The sequence below is a fragment of the Esox lucius genome, chromosome 7 (genome assembly GCF_011004845.1).
Source record: "Esox lucius isolate fEsoLuc1 chromosome 7, fEsoLuc1.pri, whole genome shotgun sequence".
Taxonomy (NCBI): domain Eukaryota; kingdom Metazoa; phylum Chordata; class Actinopteri; order Esociformes; family Esocidae; genus Esox; species Esox lucius.
In genome coordinates, this window is record NC_047575.1 from 43,029,821 (window position 1) to 43,049,167 (window position 19,347).

The 19,347-nt window shown below is 40.0% G+C and overlaps 1 protein-coding gene across 1 annotated transcript; it reads left to right on the forward strand.

The window, feature by feature from the left end:
• The first annotated feature begins 11,172 nt into the window (after positions 1-11,172).
• On the forward strand, positions 11,173-18,973 carry LOC105031269 (zinc finger protein 501-like). Its single transcript, XM_010905597.3, has 6 exons — positions 11,173-11,314; positions 13,534-13,633; positions 14,217-14,336; positions 14,432-14,593; positions 14,710-14,769; positions 17,234-18,973. Exons 2-6 carry the CDS (start codon positions 13,552-13,554, stop codon positions 18,166-18,168), a joined length of 1,359 nt encoding a protein of 452 aa, XP_010903899.2. The 5' UTR covers positions 11,173-11,314; positions 13,534-13,551; the 3' UTR covers positions 18,169-18,973.
• Positions 18,974-19,347: the final 374 nt, after the last annotated feature.

Below are 19,347 nucleotides of genomic sequence, written 5' to 3' on the forward strand. Positions count from 1 at the left end.
CTGAAAAAGGTTATGATAAGCTTCATACATATCCTGGTTTGCAGGACAAAAGTAACATTTGGTGTAAAAAAAACCTAATTGACATTGATAATTGATGTCTTTAATGATATATTCAACCTACCGCTACATCAGTCAGTGGTCCCCACCTGCTTCAAAATGTCCATAATTGTTCCTGTGCCAAAAAAGCTAAATGTCCTCTATATGAATGACTACCACCTGTAGCACTCACAACAATCATCATGAAGTGTTTTGAGTGGCTAGTTAAAACTCACATCACAGACTCCATGCCTGCAACACTTGACCCGCTACAGTTTGCCTACAGACAAAACAGATCCACAGAGGACGCCATCGCTCTGACCCTCCACTCTGCACTCTCTCATCTGGACAAAAGGAACACGTGAGAATGCTGTTCATTGACTATAGCTCAGCCTTCAACACTATTGTGCCCCACAAGCTGGCGGTTAAGCTCAGGGATCTGGGTCTCAACCCCATTATGTGCAGATAGATCCAGAACTTCCTGACGGGCAGACCCCAGGTGGTGTGGATGGGCAACGCTACCTCCTCCTCACTGATTCTCTGTACTGGCTCCCCCCAGGGCTGTGTGCTGAGCCCGCTCCTCTTTCTTCACCCATGACTGCCTGGCAACCCCCTTCTCTAACACCATCGTTAATTCTCTGATGACACCACCATCATAGGCCTAATCTCTGACAATAACGAGTCAGCCTATAGAGACATGGAAAGGTCACTGACTTTGTGGCGTCAGGATAACAACCTCATTGCACCCTCAATATTAGCAAAACAAAGGGGATGATTGTTGATCACAGGAAGCAGCGGCAGGGAGACCATGCACCCAATCACATCAATGGTCTGCAGTAGAGAGAGTTCACAACATCAGGTTCCTCGGGGTCAACATCAGTGATGACTTGACCTGGTCTCATCACTCTAACATCGTGGTGAAGGAGGCCAGGAAACGTCTCTTCTTTCAATGCCGATTAAGGAGATTTTGGCATGGATTCCAGGATACTCTCCAACTTCTACAGATGCACTATCGAGAGTATTCTGACCGGCTGTGTCATTGCTTGGTATGGCAGCTGCACCGCCCTCGACCGCAAAGCACTTCAGAGGGTGATTAAAACGGCAGAGAGCATCACAAGGTCTGACCAGACATCCCTGCAAGATCTCTACACAGAGAGGTGTAGGAGGAGGAACAAACGAATCATTACAGATCCCAGCCACCCATGACACGGACTGTTTACCAAGCTGCCGTCAGGCAGAAGGTACAGGAGTATTCAGTCCTAAACCAACTGGCTACGGGACAGTTTCTTTCCACAGGCTGCAAGGCTGCTCAACTTGTGAACCCCTCTTCCGTTCCATCCATAGTCCATGCACACCTGTCATTTTTACATTGCACTACGGTTGTATAGTTGTATAGTTATTATTATTGATGTGTGTTTTTGTGTAGTGTTATTACTGATTGATTGTGTTATCTTGTTTTTTTTTATTATAATTACTGTTACTTTATAACTTTTAACTGCACTGTCAGGAGTAGGAAAACCAAGCATTTCATTGCCCCATGGTGAAAACAACACAATTGTGCTCTCCTAATCCAAAAGTAGTCAACTAATTGAAAACACATTGTGGTTGCTGTATATTTATTATAACAGTTGTATGACTTTGTTTTGACATAGGTCAAATCCCCAAATTACTTCGCTGGTCATTTGGTCACTACAACTTTTCTCTATGAACTAAAGCCCCAGAGGTCCATTGGACCGGTTGACTTCATTGTTTACCGTCCCTGTTCACATCCATGAAACTGTTTGTTTTCTATATTTCACTATACATAAAATATATTACCTACAACTGGGGTTTTAACCAAACAGCTCAGATTGCATACAATAGATATCTGGGGTTTATTTACTAGAATTTACAGATACCTCGTAATATTTTTTTTGAATGTTATATTAGCTAGCCAGTTCACTATTTATAAAGTTACTGTTGCCTGTGGCTAACAGCATCTAACTATATAACAAGTTACAGTTGTGCTCATAAGTTTAAGTAAAATATGGCATTGATTTTGAAAATATGACTGATCATGCAATAAAAATGTATTCTATTTATCTTCTATAAATCTTAATGATGACAGAAATCCCCCAAATGGCCCTGATCAAACGTTTACATACACTTGAATGTTTGGCCTTGTTACAGACACACAAGGTGACACACACAGGTGAAAATGGCAATTAAAGGTCCCACACCTGTGGCTTTTTAAATTGCAATAAGTGTGTGTGTATGAATAGTCAATGAGTTTATTAGCTCTCACATGGATGCACTGTGCAGGCTAGATAGTAAGCCATAGGGAGCAGAAAATAACTGTCCAAAGACCTGCGTAACAAGGAAATGGAACTTTATAAAGATGTAAAAGGATTAAAAAGTTCCAAAGCCTTGCAAATGCCAGTCAGTACTGTTCAATCACTTATTAAGAAGTGGAAAATTTGTGGATCTCTTGATACCAAGCCAAGGTCAAGTAGACCAAGAAAGATTTCAGCCAAAACTGCCAGATAAATTGTTCGGGATACAACGAAAAACCCACAGGTAAGCTCAGGAGAACTACAGGCTGCTCTGGACAAAGGTGTGGTTGTTTCAAGGAGCACAATATGACAATACTTGAACAAAAATGAGCTGCATGGTAGAGTTGCCAGAAAGAAGACTTTCTGCACCAATGCCACAAAAAAACCAGGTTACAATACACCCGACAACACCTTGACACGCCTCACAGCTTCCGGAACACTGTAATCTGGAGTGACCAGACCAAAATAGAGCTTTATTGTCACAACCATGTCTGTGGCAAGATTTTTATTACCAACTTTGTCTGGATTGTGGTAGTTTGATAATCGGCAGACTGGGGTGTTCTGGGTGGAGTTTTCTGTTGGAAAGAATGGTGAATGAATGCACTGTTTGCAAGGCAACACCAGTGTGTTCTGGTGAACTTGTCCAAACTGGACTCATGATTCCAAATGTCCACAAAGATGCCAGGGTAATTAGAAATTAAATCAATATTTACATTGTTAACGACGAACAACGTCGGGAACACAACAAAAGTGGGTGAAAGATAATTAACTAAATGAAAAGGTGAGTAAACAGAGTTTTCCTCCCCACACACACACACACACACACTATATCCCTGGTTTTGGGCATGTATGGCTGCCATTGGAACTTGTTAACTTGTCTTCATTGATGATGACTACTGATAGTAGCTACTGACAGCAGTAATAAAATACATTTTGAAGTGTGTAAGAAAATCATGCCTGTCCTACAACAAAATACCTCAAAACCCTTTGAATAGCAAGTTACTTTGCAGCAGGACAATAACCTGAAACATACTACTAAAGCATCAAATGTGTTTTTCAGGCCCAAAAAGTGGTAGGTTCTTGACTTGGTGACCAGAATACAACTGAGCATGCATTTGTCGAAACCATGTTCAAAATACAATTCTTATTTAGGATTATTCTCGTCGGTTTAATTACTTTTGGTACCCAAATTTGGGAGGGGCTATCTATATGCTCTTGAGACCCGGTAATTCAGTTTTGTACACTGTAGTGCACATTCAGGTTTTGCGCATAACTCTAATAGTGTACATACGACTTTATCAAGTCCTGATGTTCCTTAGAGTGGACAACTGTAGCTTTAAATTGATGCCCAATGTGTGGGGGTGTGGCCTTGCCTACTTCCCTTTTCCTGTCTTTTCAAAATGGCTGGCATCACCACAGGCACATTTTATGGAAGAAAGAAAGGTAAGCATTACATTTTAAATTAACATGATTGTGAGTGTTATATTGTGATTGCTTTTAGTAAGTAAACATCTAAGGAGTAATTTTAGTACGTTTTCAGAGCTGAACTTAGTTAGTTTCATAGTAAAAATCACTGATTAATGAATGTTCACTGTAGTGTACATCGGGACTTTGTACTCATGATTATTTCTCTTTTTTAAGTAGACAGCTCTTTGTCAGAGGCAGAGAGAATATTTTTTAGAATCAATGAGGGTGATTCAGACATAGAGTTCTCTGAAGATGAGAGTCCAGTGAGCAAGACAGGGGAGGGTGAGAACCAGGGGCGTCATTTTGTGTTGAAAAGTGGTGGTGACAAAAGATCAGATGAAAAAAAACATTACAGCAGGATGGGAAATATATTGAAAAACGGCGCCGCGCATCAAAAATGACCGTTATGGTCGCATAAATGGGATTTTTACTTCTGTGCCCCTGAGAGTATGGTCCCACATTGTATTTAAAATGTTCAGTGACGTCGCTTAACTGCCAGATTCAAACTGTGCTTTCACACGTGGGCTGGCCAGAGTCGGACGCGTTCAGCGCTGTCATATATCACAACTATGCAGGGTTTTCAACCCCATAATGTTTATTTTAGGTTTCAGGCATTTCAATACACATAAGCACGAGTAAAATAATACATTTGGAGTTTGTCAAATACACACTGATGGCTGTGGAAGCAGCTATAACAATCTATTCAAATATAATTTGCCGAAGTGTTATTCATATCAGACAAACATAGGTGGAAGTAACTATTAAGTTTACTCTATTCTTCTCACAGTTCACCGGCCACTTTCTTGTATGTATTTCGGGAGAAACTGATGCATTACGTGCTCTAAATTCGACTGACAGGACAACATTGTGGCACCCTTCTCACGTTATAGATCAAGATTATTTATAAAGGTTTTTAAAAGACCAAACACACTCACATGTATTTGAGAATCGGAATATCAGATAGTTGATGACATGGTAAGCATGTTTGTGAATATTTAGAATGAAAAAGGAAATAAAAGCAATATCTGTCATACAGTGTTATTGTGGCTGCGGTGTGTCACGTGACAAATATGACGCGTCGCCATGGAAACTTTAAGGGGGAACGTTCTAAAATAAAAGTCGTCTTGAAAAAACTCACTCTGGGAGTCAGTTAGGATTTTACAATTAGACGTAAAAGGGTTAATATATGCATAATAAAAGTCCTACTCTCTGGTCAAGTTGATGACGTGGTTGACCTGTGTCCAGAGCTACAGTTCCAGTCCCTAAAGGTGCAGCTGGCCATGTTCACTGCCAATTACACCTACAAAACCTGCTCAGAAGTGACACAAATCATGAGGAATATGGTTCCAGAGGTCCGTGGTCTCTTCAGTCAAGTTGAGGCACTTCTGTGCTTGTTGCTCGTTATTCCTGCCTCATCTGCTGAAGCAGAGAGAAGCTTCAGTGCCTTGAGACGCCTGAAGACCTGGCTGCGCTCTTCAATGTCACAAACCCGACTCAACAGTGTGGCTGTTTGTTCACAGAGAGAGAATGTATAACTTGGACAAGAAGAAACCGTCAAGAATTTGTTCAAGTTACTGATCGGCCGCATGCATGTTTTTGGGTCATTTTAGAATCAGTAATAGTTTATTTTGTAACTTTTTTTGGACAATGTACATTGTTTCTTTCTGTATCTAAACTGCATTGCATGTTTTATTTTGTGCAAATAAACCTTTAACATTTATTGGTTTTATTTTTTAGAACATTGTAACCAAATGCTTTCAAAAAGTAATGGGGACAAAATCAGCCATTTCAAAAAGTGGTGGGGACATGTCCCCAGCGTCCCCAGTGTACATGACACCTATGGTGAGAACCCAGATAAGGAATCAGATGAAGATGACCAAGAAACAGAACTAGCGGAAGTCGACCAAGACCCAGGGCCAGCTGAAGTGTGCGGTCGTCCTCTATGGGCCAAAACTACCATGTAGGGATAATCAGAGCAGAAAAGCTAAGATAACCTACAAAATTGTTTTGGGAAAATTGATTTGATGATGATGTATAGACTTAATGTTGTAGCGTAAATGTGTTGTAAGTGAACCATCCCTTTAACGCTCCTGTTATGTTGCGGGTCAAATTTATCTGTCTGTCTGTCTTTATGTCTGTCTGTCTGTCTCTATGTCTGTCTGTCTGTCTCTCTCCAACAAACACCATTGCTGTTCCTGAGAAACAAATATAACAGGAGGGTTAACAATTATACATGTTAATTTTGCCTTTTCTTTCTCTAAGGTTCATGCCTGTGTTAGAAGAGCACAGAATTGCAGAAGATGGTCCCCCTGTAAACCATAGTAATTGGTGTCCACAGCAGTATTTCCAGCAGTACATTGACAATGAACAAGCATGTGCACAAGACCGGTTTTTGTTTTGTTATCAGACATCAAAACCCCTGGTTAGTTGTCATGCAAGGCACAAGGAAATATATCTAGGGTCAATATAAACAGCAAAAACACACTGTGGTCTCTGTCTCCTTTTCCTGTCAAGTCTGTTCTCACCGCGACGCTACACTATATTCAAGTTACAGTTAAATAATGAATATAACTCATAGTGCAGTTTCTCATCTTTAATTTGAGGGTATTTACATCCAAATTGGAGGAAGGGTTTAGGAATTATACCTCTTTAATATGTAGCCCCCACTTTTTCAAGGGACCAAAAGTAATTGGACTAATGGCTCAAAGGCTGTTTCATGGACAGGTGTGGGCTATTCCTTCATTATTTCTTCATTAATTAAGCAGGTGAAAGGTCTGGAGTTGATTCCAGGTGTGGCATTCACATTTGGAAGCTGTTGCTGTGAACCCACAACATGTGGTCAAAGAAGCTTTCATTGCAACTGACAATAAAAAATAAAAAATAAAATCCATCAGTGAGATAACAGTAACATTAGGAGTGGCCAAATTAACAGTTTGGTACATTCAAAATATATATATATAATAAAACCACCAGTGAGCTCTGCAACATAAAAAGGCCTGGGTGTCCATGGATGAGAACAGTGGTGGATGATCATAGGATCCTTTCCCATGTAAAAACAAAACAAAAAACCTTCACATCATAAAGCAAAGTGAAGAACACTCTCCAGTACGTAGGCATATCATTATCCAAGTCTACCATAAAGAGAAGACAGATGGTTCACCACAAGGTGCAAACCATTCAAAAGCCTCAAGAATAGAAAGGCCGAATTAGACTTTGCCAAAAAACATTTAAAAAGCCTGCCCAGTTCTGGAACAGCATTCTTTGGCCAGTTAAAGCTAAGATCAACCTGTACCAGAATGATGGGAAGAAAAAAGTATGGAGAAGGCTTGGAACGGCTTATCATCCAAAGCATACCAAATCTTTAAAACATGGTGAAGGCAGTGTGATAACATGGGCATGCATGGCTTCCAATGGCACTGGGTCACTAGTGTTTATTGATGATGTGACAGAAGGCAGAAGCAGCCTGATTAATTCTGTAGTGTATAGGGATATATTGTCTGCTCAGATTCAGCTAAATTCAGTGAAGTTGATTGGATGGCGCTTCACTTTACAGATGGACAATGACCCAAAACATACTGTGAAAGGAACCCAGGAGTTTTTTAAGGCAAAGAAGCAGAATATTCTGCAATGGCCAAGTCCCGGGCATGCATTTCACTTGCTGAAGACAAAACTTAAGGCAGAAAGACCCACAAACAAACAACAGAAGACAGCTGCACTAAAGGCCTGGCAAAGCATCACAAAGGAAGAAACCCAGCATTGATGTCCATGCATTCCAGACTTCAGCATCAGATATCGTTGTGAAGAATGTTAAACCTCCACCATGATGCAGCTGGTGTCTGTCTTACTTCTGGCTGTCGCCAGGCAACTGATACTAGTTAACACTGATTCTACAGGAGAAATTGACAGGAAATAAACAGAAAATATTGATCTTCTATTCAGAATCAGTCAATTTATCTGGTTTGTTGTTTTGGTGTCAGGCACATGTGCAGTTAGACCCCAGGGAGGGCTTAAGCCTTGGCCCCTTTCCCCTCAGACTCAACAAGTGCTTCTCCATTGGTGCCACATTCGAGCAAGCGTCTGGTGATACCCAGACGAGCAAGCGTCTCTCTGCATGAATGCACATCACAGAAGCCGACAGACACATGGTGCACAATGTCATTTTCAACCCGTGAAAAGGTCTGTGAACAGTCATGGATGGTGTTGTTTTAGGGTGCTTGAATGGTCGAAACTCTTCCCACAATGCATAGTGGTAAGGCTTCTTCATCAGTGTGAACTCTCTTGTGCCTTGTTAAATCTCTTGATGAAGTAAAGCTATTCTTACTGTCTGAGCAGTAGTGAGATTATTTAGAACTGTGCAAACAATGATAATGATCCTTCCATTTGAAGGATCTGCCCATGTGAAGAAACATACACCAATCAGCCATAACATTATGACCACCTGCCTAATATAGTGGAGGTATATCCCATCGAGGCATGTCCTCCACTAGATCTCTGAAGGTGTGCTGTGGTATCTGGCACAAGATGTTAGCAGCAGATTCTTTAAGTCCTGTAAGTTGCGAGGTGGGGCCTCTACATCCACATGAATGGATGAATGGCAGGACCCAAGGTTTCCCAGCAGAACATTGCCCAAAGCATCACACTGCCTCCGACAGCTTGCCTCTTTCCCATAGTGCATCCTGGTGCCATGTGTTCTCCAGGTATGCGACACACACACACACCAGGCCATCCACGTGATGTAAAAGAAAATGTGATTCATCAGACCAAGCCACCTTCTTCCATTGCTCTGTGGTCCAGTTCTGATGCTCACATGCCCATTGAAGGCATTTTTCCTGCTTCTAACACATCAACTTTGAGGACAGGATGTTCACTTGCTGCCTAATACCGTATATCCCGCCCACTGACAGGTGCCATGATAATGAGATTATCAGTGTTATTCACTTCACCTGTCAGTGGTCATAATGTTATGGCTGATCAGTGTACATTGCATACATGAAGTAACTAGGAAGCTGGGTGGAGCTTGAGGTGGAGCTCAATGTCTATGAACTGGCCGGCGTTTTGTTGTTGGACACTGGAAACACATTTATTTCCCTTTTTTGCAGTGGTAAGGTTTCTCTCCAGTGTGCCCCCGCTGGGGTTGTCTCATGTTAAATGTGAACACCTCTATACCACATGGACAGATATAAGGCTTCACCCCTGTATGTGTTCTGGCATGCAATTTTAGGTTTCCAGAATTAGAGAAAGACGTTCCGCATTGTGTACAATGATAAGCTTTCACTTTTGCCTACTTTGGTTCAGCAAACTATGAATTCCAAAGTGAGATTTTAATTTATGTTTAATGAAAACTATTCTCCACAAAGGGTGCATGTGTGTGGTTTCTCTCCTGAATGAATTGTCTTGTGTTTTTAGATGGTGTGGTCTGGAGAAAACTCTTCCCGTACCGCACATAGCCATGAATCCTGTATGAATTATGTAATGAAATATCAGCACAAATAGTTGTTAGAATCCTTTTTTTCCACACTGGCCGAAGTCGTATGGATTAAGAGCTTTGATAAGCTTTTGTTGTTCCATCCTGTCAGAGACAGAGTATTGGGTCTCCTGTTCTGAAAACAAAAAAAGATTCAAATGAAATTGTTCAATTCAATGTACATATTTTCACATCTAAAATCTTGGGCAGCCTTGATAAAGATGAGATTATTTTATACATGCAAATGCTGAGCTAGTATAATACATAATAACTTAGATTATGGTATACTATTTAATATTTATTTAATATATTTTCAGAAAAATATAAATAAAGTAGTAAAAATAAATTGTGTTGAACTCCCATTTTTACAGTACTGAAAAGAGGGTATCAACCATTCTAACATCCATTGTATTACCTCTACGGAGAATGCAGTATAGCTACCATGATATTAAATGCATTTAAATGGAAAATGGGGGTGATGTATTAATCCATTTGATTTATAAATCCTTTATGTTATGTATAAAGGAGTTGAACCTACCAACATTTCCTGATCCACCTATCTATTGACACTTTTTGAGAGCAACTTTTTCTCATGCTAATAAGCTAATGGTTTTTTAAATTTTTGTTTAATAAACATGTATTGTTAGGTAGACATATTTTCCCCACCGGTGATCGCGGGTTAGTAAATTTTTGGCAGTTGTGAATTCACAGAGAAATAGGATTATAATATATCACGGCAGTCCAAAACATTGTGAAACCTCACACTCCAGAACAGTAGGTGGCGTAATTAAAAGTTTAGCGATAAAGGTACAGAGAAGAGGTTCCCAAAAATTAGCGTCATGCTGGCAACCATTATGTCTATGCTGGCAACATTAGAGATTCCGTTACAACAGTAAGACTTCCGGTTTTCGGATTTTGCCTTCAAAATAGAAGTCCGCGGTAAAACGCGATTTTAATAATATTAAATGTATCGATTTTGACACTTTGCTTAGTGTATATTGCAAAAATTTACTCTAGGAAATGTTCAGGAGAGTGGGTAGAATAATTATATGAAAAGAAATCAAGGGGCACTGTGTATTTGCAATTGTTGCTGGCATTTTACTCCACCCATCCTAGATCCTATTGGCCACAATGCAACTCAATGGATATGAAATATATATTGCCCTATAGAAAAAAAACTGTTCTATACGCCGCAGTGAATGTATTGTAGGAACTGTTCAGGAGACTATATAGAATGATTATATGCAAAGAAATCAAGGGGCACTCTGTAGTTGCAATTGTTGCTGGTGTTTTACTCCGCCCACCCCATTGGCCATAATGTAACTCAATGCATATGAAATTTATATTGGCCTATATAAAAAAAACTGTTCTATACGCCGTGGTTCTTTGCATATAATCATTCTATAGAGTCTCCTGAACATTTCCTACAATACATTCACTGCGGCTTATAGAATAGTTTTTTCTGTATGAGTCAATATGTATTTCATATCCATTAAGTTACATTGTGGAAAAAGAGGGTGTGGAAATATTGTGTTGCTAGATGTAGCACACCGTTCCCCATGATTAGACAGGTTTTTCTTACTCTACACATTCTCCTGGACATTTCCTACACTGCTTTCTCTGTGGAATATTCAATAGTTTATTAGTTATGTATTCCATATTCTGTCATTGTCATTGTCTGAATTTTACCCTTGGAACGTGTTTTAACACCCACTTTTTAAATATGATCATATTTGAATTGTTGTCAATGTTTTGAGAGGTACATGTTCTCAAACAATAAACTCAATTTATCTCAGTTTTTAAGTAATTCGTTGGTCTCTTTTATTTTGAAAAATTCCGGATTTTCGTGACCCGGAAGTGTTTCTTTAATGTTGCTCACAAGACGCAGATTTCCCAAAATGGTCATTGAATGTTGTGCTGTAAATTCGGTCGGACAAATTTAACTTTTGATTCATCGGCGTTCTAAATAATCGATCAAGATCTATGGCTCTATGCCATAAAACTGAAGATCGTGTGTGGAACATTTAATCTTAAAGTAAGTAGCTAAATCCTGAGCTGGACGGGGTCAATCTGTGTAGCCTGTAACTCGAATGAAGTATTCACAGACCACCATGACAGCCATACACATTATAGTTTAATTAGCCTTTGACTTCCGACAGCTGCTTGTTTTCGGTAGTTTCTTGGTCTAACTACTGCAGACAGTCAAGCGGCTAACGCATCCAACCAGTCAATTAAAGATTATCGGGTGGAATTCCATAGCCAGCAATGTGAGAATCATTTGGTTCTGTCCTTGATCAAGACCGTTAACCACAATTGCTCCTGTAAATCGCGCTGCTAAATGGCCGGTAAACTTGACGCATTATGACCAAATTCTCTGTCTCCCTGGACATTTCAGTCGATGCTACAAGCGTGCATTTAATATTCATTCATAAGAATAACACGTTGATGTCACACAAACAATCGCACGTGGCAAGAGTAAAAAAATTAATAAAAAACTCTGGTAAAACCGCTTGCAGTGCAAAACGTGCCACAACGTTAAGTAACTGCGGTGAAGTTAGCTTTATATTCAAGACTGGGGGTTTGATCGTTAATACCTCATCAACGAAACCTGCCAGAAAGACAGCAATTACAATCTGCTGGCGATAGCGAACATGCAACACTCCTTGTTTTTCCATATCGGTTTCATATTAATCTTTCATGGGAAAATAACGTGGAAAAACTGCTATACTACCATGCGAGGGTTAGGGCACCGTCATTTTTAGTGCACCATTATCGGGTCATAATAGTGCCAATATAGGTTCATGGACAACTGCTCAACCATCAACATCCTTTAGTTTTCCAATTTTCCAATGTAGGTAATTTTAAAGCAATTATCCTTCAAAATGCTCAATAGCTCGGACCCAATAAAACTTACATGGAAATAATCAACTGATATAGCTTCAGGGACAGCTGCTCTACCATCAACATCCTTTATTTTGGCTTTATTTCAGTTTTGAACATTATTACTAGTTTATAAAGCAATTTTCAATCACAAATGCTCAAAATAAAGGATGTTGATGGTAGAGCAGCTCTCCCTGAAACTTTATCAGTTGATTATTTCCATATATGTCTTATTGGGTCCGAGCTATTGCTAAATTTTGATGGAAAGATGCTTAAAAACCTATTAACAATTTCCAAAATTTAAACATTTTAAAACTAAAGGGTGTTGATGGTAGGGTAGCAGTCCCTGAAGCAATATCAGTTCGTTATTTCAACAGACGTTTTATTGGGTCAGAGCTATTGAGATTTCTCTGAATTAAAATGTTTTAAGTAATATTAATAATTTCTTTAATTATAATACTGAATGATGTTCATGGGGCCGTGGTCCCTGACGGTCTATTAAAAAAGCTACCTTGGGTCTGAAGTGCCGACCTTTATTTTAATAACAGGCAATAAAAGTATTTATACCTTTACTTTTTTAATAATGCAAATCAAAACCATGTAAATGGTAGGGCACCAAATTCTGAGCTCTTTATTGTTGTTTTGATTTGTTTATATTATTTTAGTTGTAATGTAATTGGCGTTTTTCAGTAAAAACTACATATATTATGCACTTTTAACACGCACCCTTAACTGAGAATACACTGAGAATCCGCCATTGACATGACTGTAAGGTCGTCTTTTTAAAATGTAATGCAAAACAGGGAGTGTTGGTTATTCGCTATCACCAGCAAATTCAGAATATGTAACTGCTGTCTTTCTGTCTGGTTTCGTTGATGAGGTATTGAGGATCAAAGTCCGAATCTTGAATGTAAATCTAGCTTCACCGCAGTCGTTCAGTAGCCTTTTCCCAAGATCAAAGCAGTATTAGCAAACACTGCACGTTAAAACAGGGAAACAGGGATATTCCTGGGTTTAGCCACTTGCCCCTAAAAAAACTATAGGCATGTTTCAAAGCAGAAGTTTTCAATGGTTTCCACCGATATAGGTAGACGTTTCACAGTTTAGTTGTAGGCCTGAGCTCACTCCTCTGAGTCACCTAATGAAGGGAGTGTTAATGAGTTGACAAGTTAAATCATATGTGCTAGCTGGAATAGTTAGAAAACATTGAAGGGCTTGCCAGTCCCAGAGAGGTTTGAGAACCCCCTGTTCATAAGCGCCATACTGTGTATTACTACTTTATGTTTTGCCATTGTTACACATTCACTCACAGGGTATCAGAGATGTGTTGTGCTGTTTAATGGTTACCACGCTGTATTCCTTTTGCATTAATAGAGTATTAGTCAGTCAGTGATGATGGAGGATGAAAGTCAGATGTTGAAGCTGAATATCAAAGAGGAAGAGGAAGAAGAGGTGGATCATTTGATTAACCAGAGTGAGTATTATGCTAAATGGGGCTGTGTGTATGTGTGTATGTGTGTGTGTGTGTGTGTGTGTGTGTGTGTGTGTGTGTGTGTGTGTGTGTGTGTGTGTGTGTGTGTGTGTGTGTGTGAGAGAGACAGGGGGTCTAACCAACACATACATAACCACTCTTAGTCAGACGATGTTGCTGTTTTTTGGGGAGGCCAGTGGGAGGCGCTAATACCAGAAGTGGGATTTCCGGGTGCCTCTCACATGGGGCTCCTTAAGTACCACCAGCCCCTCGTACCTCTCTTAGGCAGCCTGGGGGTATGAACACAGGTGGGTGACCATAATACCTGAACTTCTGGGAAGTTGCTGATTTTGTCCATCTTCGACATCTGGGTAACTGTACATGGCCTCCAGACTGCCTTAGACCAGTGCTGAGCAGCTGGCATTCCTGGCTGTTTCAGTCACCCTGGTTGTTGGAGAACTAACCTTTGCAGTGTTTGAATTCCCTCTATTGATGTACTGTTATTTGTATATAAAAAAAAAAACAGCAAGTCAGTGTGACTTCATCATTTGCTACAGTATGTTTATTTTGCTTATCTTCTGTCCAGACTTTTCTGTAGTTGTGAAGGATGAAAATTTTACTTGGGAGTCACCTCAATTTGACTGTAACCATGGTGACCAGAGGATAAAAATCAAGGAGGAAGAGGTGGACCATTTGATTTATCAAAGTAAGTTTTTAGTTGTGTGTTCTCCCGAGAGAGCAAAGGAAATTCATATTACTTATAATTTAGGGACGTTTATTCTGTTTATGCATTCTGTCTAGACTTTTCTGTAGTTCTAAAAGAAGAAGAAGAGGTACCTGGCATATTGAGTCTCGACTTTAACCATAATGATCTGCCCATGTTGGACCCAAACATGGAGTCGGTTAAGATGGAGGAGCTGAGTGCTGAAGTCAAAGGAGAGGAGCCAGAAGTCCGAGCTCATGGTGATTTGATTTATCACAGTGGTTTGGAATTGACTGTGTGTCCTGGTGATTGGAGGATCATACGCCACCTACAGTGTGGTGTTCTGTATTGGTCAGCTGATGTGTTTTGTTTCTAGATCATTCTGGAGTTCTGAAAGGACAAAAGGACGAGGAAACACAGGATTGTTCTCACCCTGGTGAGTTTTATTATGACAGTACAGTCCTTACACAGTCCCTCCTGGAGAAAGGTCCATTTAACCCCCCCTGTGTTTGGCATTCTGGATCAGAGTAGTGAGGAGGAGACATCATTGAGATCACCTGGAAGGCAGGGTTCCCAGGGGATATCTACCTTGGTCTTGCTCAAGAGTGTCAGAAAACACATTTCTAAATTCAGCCAATGCAAATGATATGTATGAGGCTGGTCATAAAATTTGAATATCATCAAAAAGTTGATTCCATTCAAAAAGTGAAACTTGTATAATGTATACATTCATTACACACAGACTGGTATATTTCAAGTGATTATTTCTTTAAATTATGATTATTATAACTGTCAACTAATGAAAACCCCAAATTCAGTATCTCAGAAAATTAGAATATTGTGAAAAGGTTCAATATTGAAGATACCTGGTGCCACACTCTAATCAGCGAATTAACTCAAAACCCCTGCAAAGGCCTTTAAATGGTCTCTCTGTGTAGCCTACCGAACTAGACTATCATGGGGAAGACTGCTGACTTGACAGCTGTCCAAAAGACGACCATTGACACCTTGCACAAGGAGGGCAAGACACAAAAGGTCATTGCTAAAGAGGCTGGCTGTTCACAGAGCTATGTGTCCAAGCACATTAAAATAGAGGCAAAGGGAAGGAAAAGATGTGGTAGACAAAAGTGTACAAGCAATAGGGATAACTGCACCCTGGTGAGGATTGTGAAACAAAACCCATTTAAAAATGTGGGGGAGATTCACAAAGAGTGGACTGCAGCTGGAGTCAGTGCTTGAAGAACCACCACGCACAGACGTATGCAAGACATGGGTTTCAGCTGTCACATTCCTTGTGTCAAGCCACTCTTGAACAAGACACAGCGTCAGAAGCGTCTCCCGTGGGAGAGGACTGGACTGCTGCTGAGTGGTCCAAAATTATGTTCTCTGATGAAAGTACATTTTGCATTTCCTTTGGAAATCAAGGTCCCAGAGTCTGGAGGAAGAGAGGAGAGGCACAGAATCCACGTTGCTTGAAGTCCAGTGTAAAGTTTCCACAGTCAGTGATGGTTTGGGTTGCCATTTCATCTGCTGGTGTTGGTCCACTGTGTTTTCTGTGGTCCAAGGTCAACGCAGCCATCTACCAGGACGTTTTAGAGCACTTCATGCTTCCTGCTGCTGACCAACTTTATGGAGATGCAGATTTCATTTTCCAACAGGACTTGGCACCTGCACACAGTGCCAAAGCTACCAGTATCTGGTTTAAAGACCATGGTATCCCTGTTCTTAATTGGCCAGCAAACTCGCCTGACCTTAACCCTATAGAAAATCTAAGCGGTATTGTGAAGAGGAAGATGCGATACGCCAGACCCAACAATGCAGAAGAGCTGAAGACCACTATAAGAGCAACCTGGGCTCTCATAACACCTGAGCAGTGCCACAGACTGATTGACTCCAGGCCACGCCGCATTGCTGCAGTAATTCAGGCAAAAGGAGCCCCAACTAAGTATTGAGTGCTGTACATGCTTTTACTTTTCATGTTCATACTTTTCAGTTGGCCAACATTTCTAAAAATATTTTTTTTGTATTGGTCTTAAGTAATATTCAAATTTTCAGAGATACTGAATATTAGATTTTCATTAGTTGTCAGTTATAATCATCAAAATTTAAAGAAATAAACACTTGAAATATATCAGTATGTGTGGAATGAATGTATACATTATACAAGTGAATGGAATTACTGAAATAAATCAACATTTTGATGATATTCTAATTTTATGACCAGCACTTGTATTATACATGTGTGAAGTAGGAAATGTAGAAGGACCTACCTTATTATTATTATTACTATAAATACAGATAATTTTAGTTTTCACTTGGGCCTCCAAAACATTGTAGCAAACCCCAACAGAATGTTTTCAGATTATCTGAAACTTAATACTAAATGAATCGATCTTAGTTGAAGAAATAACCAGATGTATTACTATTTTAATTAATTTCATTACAAAGGTCACTGGACCAATGGCATCATGGTAACATAACTATGAAAAGTGAGCTGCAGTTTAAAAACTCTTGTTGACTAATGAGACGTTACGATCTCGTCTGCCAAGAAAGTGATTTTTAGCATTGCCGTTGAACATCACAAATAATCACATACTTCTGATAGAAACATGTGAGTTCTTAAACTTCATCCTGCACATATTCGAAGGTTCAATATCGTTTTTTAGTTCTTGATGGTGCAGTGATTGGTCAAATCTGTAGGCCCTTGCATTACATTCTGGCAATTGTAGACTTCTCTAGAATTAGTAAATTCCAGAGGTAGTGATTATAGGAATGTAAGCAGGTACAGGATACTGTACACCTTATTGTCATTCGGTATGTAATAATAAAAAACTTCACTTCCTGCATTGATTGAATGGATTTTTTTTCTTTTTTTTATTGACTCTTTTGCTTTTTGACAGGAGGATGCCCAAACATTAGCTCGGATTGTGGAGAAAATTCCTTATCAGAGCAGACGCCTATGAAGGACTCAAAGAATCCTCACTGCTGCACAGAATGTGGCAAGTCTTTCTCCTTGGCAAGGCAATTAACAAGACACCAGCTCACGCACACTGAAGAGAAGCATTACCATTGCTCTGACTGTGAAAAGAGATTTCGTGAAAAGGGGAGTTTGGTAAGACATCAGAGAATACACACAGGTGAGAAACCTTATAGCTGCTCTGAGTGTGGGAAGAGTTTTAATCGAAATCAATACTTGGTACAACACCAGAGAATGCATACAGGGGAGAAGCCTTACCACTGCCCTGACTGTGGGAAGAATTTCAGTCAACATTCAACCTTGCTACATCATCAAAGAATGCATAAAGGAGAAAAACCTTACAAGTGCCCTGACTGTGGTAAGAGTTTCAGTCAAAATTTCCAGGTGGTACAACATCAGAGGAAACACACAGGGGAGAAACCATTCAGCTGCTCTAACTGTGGGAAGCGATTCAGTCAACATCAAGACATGGTTCAGCATGAGAGGATACATACAGGGGAGAAACCATATACCTGCTCAGATTGTGGAAAGAGCTTCAGTCAACATTCAACCTTGGTACAACATCAGAGAATTCATAAAGGGGAAAAACCTTATAAATGCACTGACTGTGGGAAGAGCTTCAATCAGCATTCGAACTTGGTGCTACATCAGAGAACACACACAGGGGAGAAACCCTATAGCTGCACTGACTGCGGGAAGAGTTTCAGTCAAAATTCGAACTTGGTAAAACATCATAGAACACACACAGGGGAGAAACCTTTTAGCTGTCCTGTCTGTGGAAAGACTTTCTCTTGGCCTTCTACTCTTAAGAAGCACCAGTGCCGAAAACACTGTGGAATAGCCTTACATCTGTCTTGACTGTCACCTGGATACTTGAATGATACATGTAGTACTTCATAATTTTCAGGAAATTGTGTCCAATGATTAAATGCATTGCTGCAATGTCACAGGTGCAGTACCCTTAGACAGTTGCCCGAATGAGTCGAATCTGAAAACATTCCTCTCATATCAGGAGAAGGCAAGTTAGTGATGCCTTTTACACATTAAACTTGACACAGCAACTGAACCTGACACACCAAGGAGCATACAGATGTTCTGAAAACAACAGTAGCAGCTTTAAAGAAACATTGACCTGACTCCAGCGGTGGCCACAGTATTAAAAAATGCCAGAAAATGTATGGGAACAGTGCCTAAGCTAATGGCACCATGGAGGAAATGGAAAGGTAGAGAATAAATTGGTGTCTGCCAATTTTCATGTTGCTACATCCCTAATTGGTATGTGATCATTTAGAAAGCCCTTTCTGCTAACTCCCTCTCTGTCTCTGCAACCTGCTCAGATTCGCCTTTAGTAGTAGCAGTACCCAGATGCTGTTTAGGTGGTGACCATGGCTTTTACTGATTAGGCAACACTGCCTTCTCCTATTTTATACCAGAGGCTGGGAAAAGACTACCATTGTGATTGAAGTAGATGTGATTTAATCAGTTCAGAAACGGATTCTCTGTTCAGGAGCGTCACGGTTTCCTGACTGCTGAGTCAAGCTGTTGTGTTGATTATGATGTGTTTTTGCATTCATGTAATGTGGTATTTATTGCTGCTGCCTTATTGGCCAAGTGTTGTGAAGAGCCTTTATAATTGGTCTCTTCCTGATTAAATAAACATATATAAAAAAATATATTAGAATGCAATAGTACTGATTTTCAAAACGACCCCAAGCTACTGACGATTGACTGGTCTACAAATCTCATGAGTCACTGATTATTATTTGTCAATCGGTGAGTGAGTTAAAATCTGAGCATTGTTTTGTGTCTGGGTTAACCTTCAGTTGTTCGGAGGTGAAGACAGAACGTTTGGATTGTTGCCCTGTGTATGTTTTCAGGGTATTTTATAGGGTTCATATTGTTGTGAGATCTTTGGTGGTTATTACATGCGACTGAAAAATGGTGGGGTTTGTTATATAACCTTATGGTACTGTTAGCGGTAGGGTTGCACCGACATTGGGTATACTTCTGCGATATATATTGCGATATGAAAATTAA

Coding starts and splice junctions, on each gene's coding strand:
- LOC105031269 (XM_010905597.3), top strand. CDS start 13,552: ATGATGGAGGATGAAAGTCAGATGTTGAAGCTGAATATCAAAGAGGAA. Junction 13,634..14,216: donor GGATCATTTGATTAACCAGA/GTGAGTATTATG, acceptor TCTTCTGTCCAG/ACTTTTCTGTAGTTGTGAAG. Junction 14,770..17,233: donor ACAGGATTGTTCTCACCCTG/GTGAGTTTTATT, acceptor GCTTTTTGACAG/GAGGATGCCCAAACATTAGC.